Source organism: Callorhinchus milii, unplaced genomic scaffold, assembly GCF_018977255.1.
Source record: "Callorhinchus milii isolate IMCB2004 unplaced genomic scaffold, IMCB_Cmil_1.0 Scaffold17, whole genome shotgun sequence".
Lineage (NCBI taxonomy): Eukaryota > Metazoa > Chordata > Chondrichthyes > Chimaeriformes > Callorhinchidae > Callorhinchus > Callorhinchus milii.
Window position 1 is genome coordinate 6825191 of NW_024704758.1, and position 18302 is coordinate 6843492.

Sequence of the window (18302 nt, forward strand, 5' to 3'; positions counted from 1 at the left end):
GGCTATTGTTTAAGTAAACGTTTGGTTACAGTGCTGGGAACCTGTTTTACCATGAGAGCATCACAACCCAGTTCAACCCTGTGCCTCCACTTCCCAGGAACACAGGCCATTTATACAGTCATGTCTGCAGTGATAACCAAACTAAGAACAGCCAAAAATTAGTATGTGAGGAGGATCACACCTGATATCGTAGTGTTCTGTACAGCTCTGTTGTACATCATGTGGAGACATTATTGACCCCCATTAGGGGAAATATAGCCACTTATACAAGACTCATTTCATGTTTAATAACTTGACCTAAGTACATCGTTTTGAACTGTGTGTGGATTTATTGTGGTTAATGTCATTCACTCTGCATTAATGGTAATTTTCCATTGGAGATGGTTCTATTTTTGTGCATGGTAGAAACCGTTCCTCCTGTAATCCATTTTTGTTAATGTAGTCACATTTACTAACATTAATGGATATTTGGCGTTCAGACAGAATTCTTGATATTTTGCGCATCTTATTCATGTAATATTCGTGGTAACAATCCATCTTTGCATTTGATATAGCATCTTATCACATTGTTTGTCTCAAAGTGCTTCTTGGGATATAGTGTAGTGCTTCGTATTTTGCAGGTGAATGCAGCAGCTAATTTGCGCACATGAATGTCTTATAGACAGCCGTGAAGTGAATAATCAATTTTATCTGAGGGATTGGCCAGGGCCTTAGATGAAACGCCCTTTTCTTTCAGAATAGTGCAACAGGATCTCTATCTGAGCAGGCAGTTTAATATCTCATTCAACGGATGACCCCTTGGACTTCAGAATTCGTAATTCTTAAAACATGGCACTGTAGCATGAGAGGGAGGCAGTCAGTTTTTGACCCAAAACTAGACATTTGATTGAGAGTGCACATGATGTACGTTCCTTTGGGTATGGTAGGAATGTGTTGGTTGATATCCACGTGTAATTGAAGGTGAGTGCGATGCTTTGTACAAGCTTGGACAGGAGCATCAAATTGCAAGTCAAACTGAGGTCAGGCTTGGGCATAGATATGTCTTTGTGCCTCTTAGAATTATCCATGATTTTTTTTATTATGGAACAATCCTGTTTAGTTGTTGAATCTTATCCTTTAGATTTACGTGAATTTATTTCTCGCATCTTAGATCACAGCCATTGGATAGAATTGTTTCTGCAGTCTATGATGTGACTATTATGTCTCAATTCATTTGCTCCTGACTTCATTGACAGTTTTTGTGAGACACCTGAGTTCCCTGCAATACTACCATAGTAATGGCTAAACCTTGATCAACCATTCATTATATGGATGTGTTAACCTGTCTCCACCTTCTGGAAAACTTGCACAGTACCACTCTTCATCGACTAATACTATTAATGTATTTGTTTATAAGTTTCCCAATATGAGCTGCAGTTGTCACCGTAGTGAGGTGCCAAGTGGTCCCTCATAAAACCAGGGCGGGATGGGGCAAAGAAGTTTGAAGGTACTCCTAACCAGGTTCACTAACGTGCTTATTGTGGAAGCAGATTTCTTCAAATCAATGTCAAAAGTATTTCTGTTCTCCCCACATCTAGCGCCTGCTTGAGTTGAAGGCTTCTGTCAGTGGTATTCTAATACTTGCATCAAGAATGGGAGCAAGTCTCCGATAAGAATGTCTTTCATTTGCCCCTTCTTGTAGAATCTGCTGCGCTCCGATAGAGTTCTAGACTTTAACATTGCCTAACAAATGTCATCTGTGGATACAACTTAGCTTCAAGTTGTTCGGTATCAGAAAAGTTGATTTTGAAATTGGTTAGATTAGAGTTTGTGAACTGCTGAAGTATTGATGCTTCAATTTCTAGTATAATAATCCTTTCATCTGATATAGTACCTAATGTTGAATGTCTCCCAAGTGCTTCATAAAGTTTCTGTGAACCTACAATCTTCTAACCCAGAGCCAGGCTGACACGTAATATTAAAATAATAATTTTTCTTGAGTATACAAACTGAAAGACAATTTACTGCCTTCATGTCGCAGGCATACCAAATATAATTCATATTTGTTTAGCAATGGAGTCATTCTAAAATTCCATGATGGTGTATTTGTCACCACGAGCTTAGTCCTAAATCCAATGGAAGATTGTGCCAGCAATAATGAATGGTTTTAATAGTTTCATTCTTCCTGCTTTTAAGAATCAGCTGCCTCATTTCTTCAGTTTGGAACTGAACAGTCTAATAATTGAAGTGTGTCACCGACTTACCAAGACAGGTGGTCGCCTCTGAAACCTTGGCAGCTCCAAATAAGATTAATGCAATGAGCAGTAACTTTGCCATGCCTGATGACATAATCCTTACAAATGCTTTGCAATACAGTTTTTTTTCTGATCCAGTGGTGCAAAAGGCAATCTGTGATCTTGACAATAAAGGCTCTCATTGTCAAATGTTTCTCACCTACATTATGTGGGCTTCATTGTGCTTCTACCACAAAAGTTTTATTCATTACATTATTTTTAAATGTACCTTGTCTAAGAGTTGCACTATATCAATGAGGCAGTGATAATATACATTTGTGGCTCACTAAACAGCTTGAATTATTGTCCAGTTTATTGCCCTCTGTTGGTTCTGTATGGCTAAAGCACAACTGGAGCTCTTGGCGATGGGTAGGGGAAAGAATGCTTAATCACAGACCTTTTTAGAATATTGTTAAGCAGTTTACAATTTTTTTCAGAAAAACTGCTTTCTCTGTAGTAGGTGCAGACTGGTTCTTGGCCCATTAACTGGTGCTAATGTGATTTAGATAAAATGCAAGTTTAGTTGCATAAAGTATGGAAAGAATGTGTCTATTGCCTTTCTACTGTTCCTGGGTTTGAACATTCAGCTGGGGGTGAAATCCTCCCTGGAGTGTTATTGCAATGAGAAGCTGGTTCAGGTAGAATTAACCCATTTCTAGGTGGGGACATTTCATAACGCATAGCTTCCTGTAATTGGGTACTGAACTGGTAACATTACTCAAAAGCTACAAGTGTGGCTTGTGTGAAAAGAAGGTGCCAGTGTTCTAGGAGGGGCACTCTTTTGAAGGACAGAGTAATTGGGATAGAGGTTTGCAGTGTAATTGGGTTTGAGCTATACTGATAAGTTGGGGAAACTAAAACAAATGTTTGTTTTCCAAATATTTTTGTCCCTCACCATGAAAGGTAGAAGAGTCAAGACAACACAATGCTTTTTGCTACTTATATATAACCCCTTTACTTTGTCCAGCGAAGTGGTTGTGGATATGTGTTGTCATAAGTCAGTTTTCAGCCTGATTGCTAAATATTTCCAAGCAAGGCTTAATTACATATGTGGTTCATTTTATTGATCGATCTTAAAGTTGTTTACAGGATTGTGGGGCAAATTTAGCAATCTTTCAGTTACAACTTGCTTAACTTAAAATACGAATCATAGGGTGAAAAATTCTTTGAATGAATTATTCCCAATAAGCAGACTCTATTTCTAAGTGTGCATAGTAATTATTTCAACTAGAGGACCTGATAATAACTCATACCTGTATTATCTTTACTTTAGAAATCTTAAATTTTTGGCAAGTTGCATTGACCGTTTGAAATTGAATCGACAATCTGAGCAATTGTGTATAATGTTATCCGAGTCTTTGTGAAACACAGTTTGCGTTCGACACAAGGTGATGATTACTCTAATGCAGAGCAAACTCTTAACTATACTTAAAAGTGTTTCCTCAAATCCAGGAATTGATTATTTGTAAAGCTGATTCAGAACCATACTGATGAGGCAGGAGCTCCACTCTCAACTGCAGTATTGATATAAACCAGATTTTTCCACTGGAATGTGTGGGAAGTGAACCTGTGTTGAAAGAGTGGGCCCCTTTTAGCAGAGAAGTGTTGCCATTAATAAGGTGCTTGTTAACTGCAATGCGTTTCATGACTCTGTAAAAAGGAATCCAGCTTGGATAGAGATAATTTTGTACCTTTAAATTTTATACAAGGATATTCTTGCATTCATTTTTGTGGTGCTTTTAAAACACTCTTTTGGTAGCATGTACTAAGTTGTGGATCATTCCAAGTCGTTGAATTCAATGGTAAATGTTAAACGTTATGGGGTGGTGTTAGCACAGTGTCTTATGTCCAGGCGGTCTTGTACAATGGATTCCATTATCTCGGATCATGGAGCAACTTGCATGGGTGTGGCTGTACTCGGACCATCTGTAAAGGGGTTTCGAGATCTATTTGATGGTGATCTAGAAGTGTATTTTCGTAGATGGGTAAATGCAGAATTTGTTTTTACAAATCTTTTTTAAAAGGTTGCAAGGTACTTCACAATAGTGTGCTATTAATTGGGAATATTTTACATGCTTTTGTGCTCTAAATTGCTGCTCACTACTGGGAAATCCATAGATATTCCAATTATTATAATAATGGAACCCAGTTAATAATTTCTAAATTATGTTGTAGGTAGCAAGCTTTATTTTTAAAAAAAGATTTATTTTTACTGCTTAAACAAGAGTGAATTTGTTGCAGTTGAAAGTAAAACCTAATTGAGGGATTATAGTTGATTAATGCAAAAAGGTCATTTACATGGCTTGTTTAATGTAATTTGTTTTGTCCTGTTTTTACTTGGTTTTGTATATTTGTGTTGAGTTTTCAAGTGATGTGGTTTAATTTTTAATGAAATTAAAGCCTATAAATGTTTATTTCCTGTCTCAAGGCTAAGGCAGCTGGGAAGCTAAGAAAGGGATAAAAATTGATAGCAGAGTCTGATGCAATAGATTACATCAATTATCAACTGAGATTGATGGGCTGTCTTGTCAGTCTGCACTGCTTCCTCTACTTATTTATTTTCTTGGTGGTGGAGATGAATTGCAGGGATGTTGCGGTACCTTAGTCCAAACAGCTGCACCAGTAGCCTAGCCCATTCCAAGCAAGGATGTGGTTAGCTTGATTTTGTGCCATTGCACATACTGGCACTATGCTTGCATTGAAGATGGTGATTTCTAGTTAACAGCTCTTCGACAGCAATTCTAGTTACTGTCCCATTAAAGTTCCAGATTTTCCCTGCAGATTTTATCATAGGATAATCAGCAGTTCAGCATAGTTAACTGAATAAGCACACAAGTTGGCACCAAGGCCTGAGCACTAAACTCACTCAAAAAAAAGGAAGAGTTCTCCTTCAGCATCAATTAATATCAAGGTGTAAGCATTTCCAGTTGTCAGTGACAGAAGAAAGTCTCCTTTTTATCCTCCCAAGTATTGCAGGCAGGTCTGTGAATTTCAACCCTTAAGAGGCCTCTGTTACCCTCAAGGGAGAAGAAGAAAGTCTGGGCATGAGTGCCACAAAGCCTTAACTTATTGGTTAAATTAAGAAAATGATCCAAGCCTGCATGACTAAATATAAAAATTTAAGTTTCCAAAGGATTCAGATATTGGTGTCTGACTAATGTCAAAAGGAAGTGATTTCATTCATCACGTTTGGACATGTTATTTTAAGGCATGATATCAGACTTGATTATAATTCAGATTACAAACTTAAATCACTTCTTCCATACATCGACTTGTGTTAATGTTATATTGCTGGTGTTTTGGTCGGGTGGAATGGAAGTTTTTTTTTAAATTCGTCACTTTGCCTCTTTGCTTCTCTAGTTTTGAAATCTTAGATATATATTCACATATATACATGTGTGTGTGTGTATATATAAATAATATATGTACCCCCATGATTAAATGAAGAATAAACCTCTGGCTGATTTTCCAATTCCCCAACTGAGATCAGCTAACTCAATATGGACTTGGGGCTTTCCAAGTATTTATATCTCAGCTAATCACTGAACTGAGACGCTACCTTTTGACTGCAGACATGATTTTTTTGGTTTGATGGGGAAGAGGTTCTCAAATCAATCAGGCATCACACCGAAGGGTTTCCATGGTTGAGTACTGAATATCCAAATTTTCTGTACCTTATTGGATGGAAATGGACTATTCCTTCTATACATTCATGTCCATGATTCGCAGACCCACTGGGCAAAGCACAGTGGAATCCTGTTACAATGCAGGGTTTGCCCACATTATAGCAAGGGACAATAGCAGATTTTACTGTCCACCAGTGCCACTGACTGACTCGCTTCCTGCACACAGGTTAGTTCCCAGTTCATTGGGTCACTGACTAAATTGCTTCCTGTAATCTGATGAATCCAGTCAGACCATTTGTAGTGTGGGAATAAATAATGCTTGCAGTTGATATATTACCTTTCACATTGGGAGGATGTTTCAAACCACTCCACATGATGTCCTGTGAAGTGCAGTGACTATTTTATAGGCGAACCCTGACTGTGAATATAATGTGAAGTACTTTGGGATGTTTCAACATCATAAGGTGATTTTTCAAATGAAAGGAGGTTTTTTTAATGTAAAGGAAAGATTTGTAATACTTTTAAGCCTGTTTTTAAAATAGTGGATGAAGGAAAGCAAAATTGCAGATGTCCTCAGGCTGCCTGGTATTGTATGACTTTACGGTAACATCCTCTATCCCCTTTTAAGTGTGAAGCTCTAGAAACAATCCAGTATTAGTCAAATGGAAATCTGTAGTAATTTTCCTAAATTGGATGCAGGCCAAGCCAATGATAAATGATGTATGTGACTTAAGCCACAAGATTACAACTCTTGCATTCTGCACATGGTGGCTCCAGTCCCATGAGATCAGTATTGCATTACGTATGGTTTTAATATGTTTAATTTGAATCAGACTATGACTACTTAAAAAGGAAACATTCTGAATTGTTTAACATTCTGACTTGAAGCATAGTTTATACTTGCAGCCAGTTTTTCACCATTCATACTATATAATTCCAATTAAAAATATCTATTTAATTTGCCATATTAATCTATTTAATATCTGAATGTTAGATTACTGACACTGGCTTTAGAATACTGAATATGTCCTTTTTTTAAAAAGAGCATTTTTTTTATCCGAATGTGTATCTGCTGGACTGTTTGGTACCGTTTGGCGTTTGTAATGTGGTCATAGATCTTATTGTATCATTGAGTCTCGCCCTATAAATTTAGAAGGGCGCTTCTCCAGATGAACGTGTACCAGCAACTAGTGTTGCGTGAGTTCTTTGTGGCTATTATAAGCTTCTTTCTAAATTCTAATAAAAGTATTTGATTATATGGCCTCTTAGTCTTTTAAGATAATGTTAAGCCATTCCCGTATCAGGGAAGTTTAAATGCTGTAAGTGAAACCAGTTAATTTGAGTCAGCAAAGGTTGTGACTTGTTTTCTGTAAATCAGCATTATTCTGCAGTATAGTGTCTAATTATGGTTGCAGCCAATAATGTATAAACACTTATTGCATGTTTTAATATATTTAGTGTGAATGGGGTGTTGCTGAACAAGAAGCTCAGTTTTTTCAATACTGGAAGTGTTCCCCTTCGAGTTGGAATGGGTGGACAGAGATGACTAGAGATTTGTTAGTATTGTATTGGAAACTTACAATGAGGGTTTAGATTTGCTTAATTCAAGTTTGTTCCGAAATTGCAGAACATTAGTGTTCCTGGCAGTTGTAACTTGTTTGACAGATCATAATAGGCTGTCTGGGGTGGTGGAGGGTTGTGCTGGATGTGGCTTCCTTCCTATGATTCATTTTCTGTGAGCAATCGCCTCGTCTGGACTCTGGAGACTGTAACCATTCATTTTTTGCTGTCTAATATTACCCATTGCCGTTATTAACCTAATTTGAATGATTGCTTTGTACTGTGTAATCATTCAAAGCATTCCTCTGAGTCAGAATAGTTTCCCCCAATAATAGTGGTTTTATTGGGGGGACTTTTAAAACCTGGTTTCCTCCTCGACCTTGCTGAATGTAGAAGTTGACTGAAAACTGAAAGCAAGCAGTGTGATTGAATCCATTCTTCCTTCCTCCACTCCACACATGCAAACACAATGTTCTCCCCTCATAAACATAAGAACATAAGAATTAGGAGCAGGAGTAGGCCATTCGGCTCGCGAGCCTGTTCTGCCATTCAATAAGATCATGGCTGATCTATTCTAACTCCACCTACCCGCTTTGTCCCCATATCCCTTAATCCCTTTATCCTCAAGAAATCTATCAATCTCAGTCTAGAATATGTTCAAGGACTGAGCATCTACAGCCCTTTGTGGTAGACAATCCCATAAATTCACTACCCTCTGAGTGAAGAAGTTTTTCCTCAACTCAGTGCGAAAGGGCTTATCCCTAATTTTAAGACTGTGACCCCCGGTTATAGTTTCTCCAACCAGGGGAAAAAGTCTCCCACTATCTATTCTGTCGTGCCCCTTAATAATCTTATAGGTTTCAATAAGATCACCTCTCAGTCTTCTATATTCTAGAGAATATAGGCCTAAATTGCTCAACCTATCCTCATAACTCATCCTCCTCAACCCAGGTACCAACCTTGTGAATCTACGTTGTACTCCCTCCAAGGCGAGTACATCCTTTCTTAAATAAGGAGACAAAAACTGCACACAATACTCTAGGTGTGGTCTCACCAGGGCCCTATACAGTTGCAGCAAGACTTCCCTACTCTTGTATTCTAACCCTTTTGTAACAAATGCCAACATACCATTATCCCTCCTAATTGCTTTGCTGTACCTGCAAACTAACTTTTTGTGACTGGTGTACAAGGACACCCAAGTCCCTCTGAACTTACACTATTCTTGCACTATCACAGGAACTCTCATTTAAATGTTCATTCTTTATCCATTCTGTGAGGCACTGGCAATGTTCACAGATCCCTTTTGACTTGGGTGGGAAGAAGATCCACAACAAAGCATGATCCATCCCATTTCATTTCTTTGCACTTTTCAGCATGGATCAATGGATAGATATTTAGTTGGATCTTTTTTTCACCACCACCCACCCCCCCCCCCCCCCCCAACGTTCATACCCATTACAACGACTTCATGTCACTGAAGTATTTATCCAACTGTAGCGAGAAACATTGCATTTCTATATCGCGGCAAGAATTCATACATTATATAGTTGTAAAGTTTTTTTAATCAGCAGAATCAAAATGAGGTTATAATCTTCTTCTATAGAAATTTATCTTTAAAAGGTTGATATTTAATATCTGAATGTTAGATTACTGACACTGGCTTTAGAATACTGAATATGTACTTAAGCAATTATGTAAATCTGTTTACAGGCCTTTAGTAACTACTTATAACTGTGATGCCTGGATGATTATAGTTCTTGAAACTATTTCTGTGCTATATTTAATTGGAGTCCTGCACTACCTCTTCAAAGCAGCTAGTGTAGTTAATTGAATCCTTGCATTTGATGTTGTCCTTTCAGGTTGGGAGGCTGTCTCAAAGCGCATTACAGAATCTTGCTGTTCACTGTATTTTGTAGTCGGAAAGTTATGTGTGAAATGAACACTTTAACACAGTTGCAATATACTTGCTCTTATAAGGCAGGGGTGACCTAGATGGATTTTTTGAATTTCAACCATGATTCCTGATTCTGGAATATTGATGCTGCATGGTTAAAATCCGATGTACCTCGGCTTGTTGATAACCAACAAGCCAACCCACAGGAGGAAGATTTTAAAAAAAGTTTCAGATGTTTACCTTTCTTTTTCTCTCTTTTACAGTCTTACTTTGTTACGGATTATGATCCAACAATTGAAGATTCCTACACCAAGCAATGCGTTATTGATGACCGAGCTGCAAGGTTGGACAGTAAGTATTCTGAAACAAACATGTGTGTGTGTGAGATTAGTGTACAACTTTCAGGCATACATTTACAATGAAAAGCTCTCCTACTTGAATTCAAGTAACCGGACAGTGTTTATGAGATAGCTTTTCCTTGGTGGCAGACTTACTTAAATTCCAGATCTATCCATATCCTGCCAAATTGGCTTGTATGAGCTTCCATTTAGGAGTTTGGAAAAAACTAAGATCTTGAAGGTCTGACTTGTATTTTGAACGCAGGGATTCTCTAGTTAAGAAAAATTCAACTAGAGCCAGGTTCCAGGCAGCTCTGGGCATAGTTTTGCTACCACTTAATCATTTCAAGTACATGAACTTGGATTATTGCAGTTTTCTTGCAGTGTGCAGGCTTCAAACTCTTGTCTGGATTCTGGGGATGACGACAGTCGTCTTTGTCGTTTGATATACAGCGCTGTTCCTGCTGAATCTTTTGGAAATTATGCTTCTCGACTTGCTGAAGTTAATGCCAGCCACCCATAGTTTTGTTGCAGGGAAGTCTTATTGGAGATTAGGAAAGGGTTGCTAGATCTTTAGCATATTCTATATTTTGATAGATTAATCTGCAATGTCAGACTGCCTTCACTTACATACATCTTATATCATATAATAATCCTTGCATTTGATATAGCGCTTTTCACGTCTTTTCGACGTCTCAAAGCGCTCACAGAAGACTGTAAAGTGAATTGACTGTATATTTGTGGGCGAAACGCGGCAACCAATTGCAAACAGCAGTGTCCCACAAACAGTCGTGGATTGAAAATGACCAATTTATTATTGTTTTGTTTTGGAGAGATTATTATTAGGCGTGTGGAGTAAGGAAACTTGCCCAAGTTTCGCCCTGCCTGGAATTGAACCCAGTTGCCTCGCTTGCAAGGCGAGTGCTCTAACCACTGAGCTACAGGACTCCATACCTTTGTTACCTTTGGTTGTGAAATATCAACAAGAATGTCTTCCTGTGCCGTGACTATTGTGAGCCAATATTCAAAGGGTTTCTTGTATATTTGCAAGGCTGTTACTTAAGAGTTCCTCCCTTGATCTTGTCAAACATTTTGGTTTTAACCTGACTGTTTAATGTGAAACTGTTCACCTCTTCTGTGCTCCAAGATTACTTGAAGATCTGTTTTTATGCCCTCGTAAATCATAATTCATTTGTATGTGATTAGATTAGATGTGCTCTGAATTTACCTCAGCCTCAGTGGTTTTTTTTAAAAAACGATCCTCCCACTGTCTGATCTGCTGTCCTTGGAAATTCCTTATGTTTAATTCCTTACTCAGTCTTTCTTCTGTTGTTTCCTTTCATAAGAACTGAGGCAAAACCAGATGAAGCCTTGTTTGCAGCTGTGTTGGCGAAAGATATTATGGTTTCCTGATTCCTTTGTGGCACCAGAGATAGATATCTAATGGTCTTGTGTTTTTTCTTCCATTTTGGTCTTCATTTATGTGTAGGCTTTAAAGAAAATTGAGTTCTATTTTGTATCATGTGTAAATACAGTATCTTAATTCCTGCCTGTTCAGACAATTAAAAGTACTCATAATTATGTAATTAACCCATCCTTGTTGCTTGTTAATTCAAATCACCTATAATTTCACGTGTATAATGCATAATATACCCTCATTTGCACATGGGAAAATCAGTAGTAGATGAGCATCATTTTAACACAATTGAGGTAAAGATGCCTCCTCATTTTGAAAATATATTATGCATTCCAAATGCTAATGCCAAGCAGAAGTAGGTTCTGACAATCATATGGAAATTGTGCAATGAGTGGTAGCCTTTTTGTCAACTTTGCAATCTTAATTACAAAATTTAGGGAAAATATAATTGTGTCAAGTACCAAAAGTAAAAAGTGACAAACCTCAATTTTGGTAATGTTTGAATAGTATCCACTGGTTTATTTCAGGGCTGAGAAGTGTGTCTTCCATTTACAGACATTAAGGAAATAAAATTTGTGTTCTGCAAAGGCATAATGCCAAGGTCAGATGGAAGTGAGAGGTGGAAGCGAGTTTCTTCATTGTCTGTTTGATTTCTTTCAGTATGAAACTTTGTTTTTAGTTTTTATCATTTTAGCAATCTGTGAAGATCTTTGTTTATCGCCTCCTCCCCCTTTTGAAAATCTACATCTTGCATAGAACAGTTAGAATTTTTGTGTGCATAATACTACTCCTTGGCTCTTTGGTGTAAACAATTACATACAATACCACTACCATTTATAGAGTGGTGTCTTGGTGCAAAAAGTGCTGCCTGAAATTGAGTCAAATTGTGCGACGGAGGATTCATGAAATAAGACTTCATTGTTCCCATCTCTTTCTGCCTCCAATTTTCTTACTTCTTAGGCTCTCGTGCTGGAGTCGAGAGGTCATTTGAATTGGAACTTTAACTTTTATTTCCTTCCTAATCAGTGGTGGTTGACATGTCTTTATGATATAATTTGATTACACATTGTACTTCCAAGAATTCAGCAAACTTGAATGTGAGGCTTGGAACCATTTGATTTTTGATTTTTCTGATGTCCTTATCTGCATAGATTAATAAAATAAAATTATTCCATTGCCTGGAAAGAGATTAAAAGAAGCTTTTCTTTGCTGGGGTTATGCAGAAAAGGAATGATTTTTGTGCAAAGGAACGCCTGTTCGTGTTTTGTCTATTGTATGGTTCTGTAAGTTGTGCTGTCCGTAACATATGACATTTTGCTTTTGTCTAGTTTTGGACACAGCGGGACAGGAAGAGTTTGGAGCCATGCGAGAACAATACATGAGGACAGGGGAGGGCTTCCTGCTGGTCTTCTCAGTAACCGATAGAGGAAGGTATGCTTTAAAATCTAAGTCAGGAGAAGATCGTTGGCTGTATTCACAAAGGCACTTTAACTGTCAAGTTTCCTTTGACAGAACTCAGCATAGTTTTAGTTTCATTGTGACATTATGTGAATTAAAAAAATTGTGCTTCTTTAATTAATGTTTGCAATTCAGCGCCTTGGGACGTCCTCCTGACGTGAAAGGCGCTTTATAAATGGGATCTTGTTGTTGTTGTTGTTGTAAATGTCAGTTGATAAACTTTAAAGAAGTCCTCTTTATAAGAGCATACTTCCTATATAATACGAGAGTTGTCCCTCCATTTTCAGAGACTATTCATTATCTGAGGATGACCAGAATTGTAGATTAGGAATAAAAATATAATGAGTACAGTTTCAAAAATATATTGAAATGAACTGTTGTGGAATCTTAATACTTTATAATCAATGGTCTGTTCCCAGTTTTTATATCTTAACTGAAGTAGCAGTGCTTGGTCTTAGAAGCGTGACTGCTCCACAAGCCCAGAGCACTGCTCTTTGGCATATAGATAAGATTTGGGTGGCTTTTGTTTTTCTGTTTGATGGGGTAATGAAAATGTGTGCACAAAATAAATTCAAACTATTAATATACATATTTTAACAAATGTGTAATTGTTCCAATTGTAGTTTCACTTTTTAATAAAAATGTGTTGCAATTATGTGTATTTAATATACTAAAAACAATTTTTTAAAAAATTCTTGCTTAACAGACTAGGATAAGCCTAGTGATTTTTTTATTAATTATACTTGGATGAGTGTATAAGTTAAAACTCCTGAAACTTTATCTGCAGCATTTTGTCATTCCTGTTAATGCAGTAGCTTTAGTCATAAATTACTTTTAAGTGAATGAGTTAACCCACGTTACACGTAAATTGTTTCTGTATAAGTCATCTGCATGACTATTCATTTCTACAATGTACCGCAAGATAGCAAAGTAAAAATATACATCAAGATGTTTACATTTGGGTTTATGTTCCAACCGCTAAACATTCAAGAAATTGTGCAACTGTCATTTTAATATACTTTAATTATGAATTCTGGAAAAGTAAGGGGTTTGTAGCACAAGGGTTATTAAATTTAATGTGAGTTAACTGCAATGGAGTAATCCATTTTTAGGAGGAGGAACAGCTGGTCAGACACGGCATATTGTGAACCATTTGCAGAATAGCTTTGATGGCTATAACCATCCAACTCCTGAAGATGGAAAGCAGTGAGCATCTGAAGGGGAAATGTACAATTTAATAGTATAAGTACATTGCATTTTAATAGGTTCAATACATTTTCTGTTTCGGAGAAAAAGGTTAATTTCACACTAAATTTTATATATATTTGATCTGTTAAATCAGTGGCCGGGCTTTCAGCCTCTCTGCCCCCACTCTCTGGAACTCCATCCCAAGGTCCCTTTGTCTTGCTTCCTCCCTTGCCTCCTTCAAGGCCGGTCTCAAGACCCTTCTCTTCGATCATGCCTTCGGTCGCCCTCCCTTCGCCCTCTGCCTTCCCTCACTCCTACACCATCCCTCCCCCATGCTCGGGCCCCGACACCTGATTGTTCAGTGCTTTGGGACATCCTCCCGACGTGAAAGGTGCTCTATAAATGCAGCGTTGTTGTTGAATATGACCATTATTTTAATCATTGATCATTTGTGGCAAAGTAATGGCAGGATGGATATGCGTTTCTGAGGTGTCTGCTTCTGCCAGGATAAATCACCAGACCAAGTGGTTAGTCCAGGATAATCGAAGATTAAGTTGTTGTAAACTGGATCACTGGCAAGTTCATACTGATGAATAGACTTGTACAAAGAAGATAGGATTGAAACAACTGTGCTTCATTTTATGCCATTTGACGTGCGTAAAAAAAGTGACCAAAGCTAAACTACTACTGTTAGCCACCTCAGCAAAAAAACAATTTTGCAGCCTTTGACCCACTCACTCATTCTTGCTATAGTTGTTTAGCCAAGCTGAGAACTACAGCATTCCTCTCTCCAATGATTTATTCATCATATAATTTTGTTGTCACGCAGAGGCACTTAACTCTGTGATGAGTGCCTGCAAGATTTTCTTTTGCGCTTGAAGTGTGAAGCATTTTCAGCTACCATGGAAACAGAACATTTCTCAGTTGCAGAGCAGATGTTTCAGTCACCACTGAGTTGAATATGATGTCTGAAGTCAGGAAACAACATTCCTGTTTTGTTTGAAGCACCATGGTAACATAGAATAAGTAAAATAAGGATTACAAAGGGGAAAGAGAGCATAGTCATTTCCCCTTTTGTCGATGTCCTGAAGAGATTGTTTGGAGATATTGTAGGGTTTAAAAAAAGTGATAGATATCTGAATTAAAAACTGAAAAGGCTGGAAATGCAGCATCTAAAAGAGAAAGGTAACTTAGATGTGAACCTTCAACAGTTTATCTATGTAGATCAATTATGGAAATGTTTCACATATCTGGGGATTAGTTTCTACGGTAATTTCAAATCAACCACAGTAAGAAATTCAGGTTTGACCCATTATTCATTTTCAGCTGGTGAGTGAGCTATTCTGCATACCCAGTGTTTGCAATTTTTAATTATCAGAATCTGATATCTAATATGCCTGGCTGTATGTTTTGATCATGCAGATCTGCTCTTTGGTGATCTCCCAACAAACGGTTCTTGATGCCTGACCTAGCGATATCAACTGAGAGTCCCATATTTTGTAATCCATACCATTTACCAACAATAACGTGGATTTATCTAGCGCACTTCACTTGGATGAGCGTCCTGGAGCGCTGGAGGCATCCATCAATGCTGATAGATGCCTGGGCTAGGAATAGCCTGTTTGCTCGGTTAGAAATTTCTCGCAGACTTCATATAGAAGTAGTTTGATGGGACAAATAACATGTTTTAAAAGTAAAAAGCTTTGCAGTATTCAAAGGCTTAATGTGGGTTTCTAATTTAGACCCTTTGGTTCACAGAAGCATTTGGAAGTTTGACACATGAGCTCCCCTGTTCTGACTATTTTACTTTATATCTTTCATTCAACCACATTTCTTTATTTACTTTCCAATCATGTTCTGCGTGTCTCCCTTATGTTTGCTACCAATTAATTCCAAAGTCGGCAGGCGTCTCGTGTCCACCAAGTTTTATAGAGCCAGCTGTAGTGTTCTTTGGGTAACCTGATCACAGCAAAAGACTGTGCTGCTTCAGCTGTCTTTTGTCCTTTTGTTGCATTCATTTAGAATTGGACAGGATTGGGGTGGGTGGGGGGGGGGTAAAATCGAGGGTATGTAAGAAATGGGGAGACCAGGCAGCATATGACAGTGGGGAAAAAGATTAAAATCTTAGAAAGGGTGAAACCCAAGGGGTGAAAGAGCAGAATATTTGTTACAATATAGATAGATATCTGCTTTGTGAAATGACCCTAAATTCTGTCTCTAACATAGTCTTGTACGAATTGGTTACCAGAGTCCTTACTCTCGCTTTCAAATCTTTTCACATCCCGGCACCTCCCTATCTCTTCATTCTGCTCACACCCACTCCTCTACCCACCACTTTCACTCAGTTAGTTTGGATCTTCTGCAGTCCCTCATCCCCTTTGTTTCACAATTGTTGACTGTTTTCAGCCACTAAAGCCCAAGACTCTGGAACTCCTTGCTTCAATCCCTCCATCTTTGCCCATTCTTAAATTGCACCTGAAAAATTTCCTCTTCGACCTTGGCTTCGGTCACTTTCTTTCCCTTTCCAGCTCTGGGTCAAACCTCACTGCTGTTAAACACTCCAAAACTAACTGCGTGAAGACCACTATGTAAGTGCTTGTTGTTATTGACCGCTTTTCTTTGCATTTTCTTTGAAAGGACATTCACAAAGGACATTCTTTTGCCCCTTGTTAAAGCTTGTTCATTTAGATTCTGAACATTTTGTGGTGGTGGTGGTGGGTGAGGATAGTTTAATCCTGATAATGTGCTTTCATTTTCAGTTTTGAAGAGATTTACAAGTTCCAAAGACAGATCCTTCGGGTAAAAGATCGTGATGAATTCCCTATGATCCTAGTAGGAAACAAAGCTGACCTGGAGCATCAGAGGCAGGTGAGCACCAGGAAGCAACTTTTCTGTGGTATTCATGATGACAGTTTTATGAAGGCTTCAAAAATAATAAAGGATATTGCCCCCTGAAGTGATTGATTTTTTTTGTCTGATGTGTGGTTCTTTGATGAATGAAAAGGAGCAGAACTATAATGGCTGAAATGCTAGCCCTTTGAAATGCAATTTTAAAAAGACACTAAAGGTCTAACTTGCACAAACATCCGCCCCGTACAGTACAGGTTTTTCAGTGGAGTGTTCTCTTCAAATAGTTCATTCTTTACTCAAGGAAATTTATTCAATTCCTGAGCAAAAAATTATTGCAAGTTTTATCCAAGTGTCGCTGGTGCATTGGTTTACCAGCGTCTCGAAGTTCCAGTTGTGCTCTCATGGGGCTTTAATCTCCGATTCCTTGTGTCTGCCCAACCACACCTCTTCTCTGGCACGTAGACAAGTAGATATGGAGCACAATCCATCTCTTGGGGAACAGATTGGGTTTTCCAGAACTGGCACACCAGAATTTTTTTCTCAGAGACTTGAGCAAGATGTTTTGTGACAATCAAGATTCCCAACTGACAAAAATGTTTAACAATATTTAACAGTAAAAGGGTTGATCCAAAGTGCTATGATGCATATAATTAGATCCAAAATTTGTGAAAAGTGGATGTTTTCCATCCCCTAATACAACACAGTCGAAGTTCCGGTTGGTTCACTGCACAGACTTCAGATATGGAAGAAGTCATGGGAAACAATTCCAGACCCCTTCACCTGAACAATTATGTCATCACAAGTGTGAAAGAAAAATCCATAGTTCTCAGACCAAATATCTGCACATCAATCACTTTAGCTCATGCAGCTTGCACAGTCAATTATACGGTGCCATGTAAAAATAAGTTGTATCCAGTGGTGTGAAACTATTGCTACAATTACAGAATTTCAGAAGGAAAATATTTTTTTCCAATTTTTAAGAAGGCATATTCATAGGATAAATGAAAGTGCTTTGGTGCACAAATGCAGGATGTAAGTTTGCTCATCATTCCCGGAGTTTCTTGTGTTGACAAGGTTACTTGAGAAATTGTCAACAGAAGTTACGAGAGAGATGCGAGGAGTGAAGGAAGATCAAACATTAAGGAATAGAGCTGGGAAGTGGAGCTCTTAAAATAAGAGGGCAGTTTTATTTTTTTTAAATAAATGCAATTGCACAGACGAGGAAGGCTGAACGACTCCCTTGTGTGAAGAGAATTTTTGTTTCTATCTGTAGTTGGGTTGGCTTGGGCTGTTCTCCTGCCATCGCTAGTCTGGATGCGAACTATGCTCCTAATTGGAAACTGGATAAAAAGTGTGATAAAGTAGATATTTTATAAGTACTGTACTTGTGTAAGTTGAAATGATTGTGGTACAGTGCAGTTCATAGACCACTAACATAAATTTTGCTACAGCATTTATACAAATCCTATAGCTTATTTAACTATTTCTCAGTTGCGTTACATAGGCAGATAGCATTCAAGCAGTGAAATCTGTTGCAGGGATTTGGGCTGAAACTGTACCTTCGCAACAGCTTTTTTAAATTACTTTTTCTTCCCTCTTTACGTTCCCCCCCCCCCCCCCCCCCCCCCCGCCTCCCAAATCTGCTACTTGTGAGATCCCGCAGAGCGCCTCCCGAAATGCAGGGGAAGGGAGGCCTCT

The 18302-nt window shown here is 38.1% G+C and overlaps 1 protein-coding gene across 1 annotated transcript in view; it reads left to right on the plus strand.

Moving 5' to 3' along the window:
• Nucleotides 1-18302, plus strand: part of rras2 (RAS related 2) — a 48091-nt gene that overhangs the window by 26500 nt on the left and 3289 nt on the right. The window contains exons 2-4 of the mRNA XM_042341438.1: nucleotides 9617-9704; nucleotides 12437-12539; nucleotides 16514-16622. Of these exons, the coding sequence (XP_042197372.1) occupies nucleotides 9617-9704; nucleotides 12437-12539; nucleotides 16514-16622 (300 nt within the window). The remainder of the gene's footprint in view (nucleotides 1-9616; nucleotides 9705-12436; nucleotides 12540-16513; nucleotides 16623-18302) is intronic.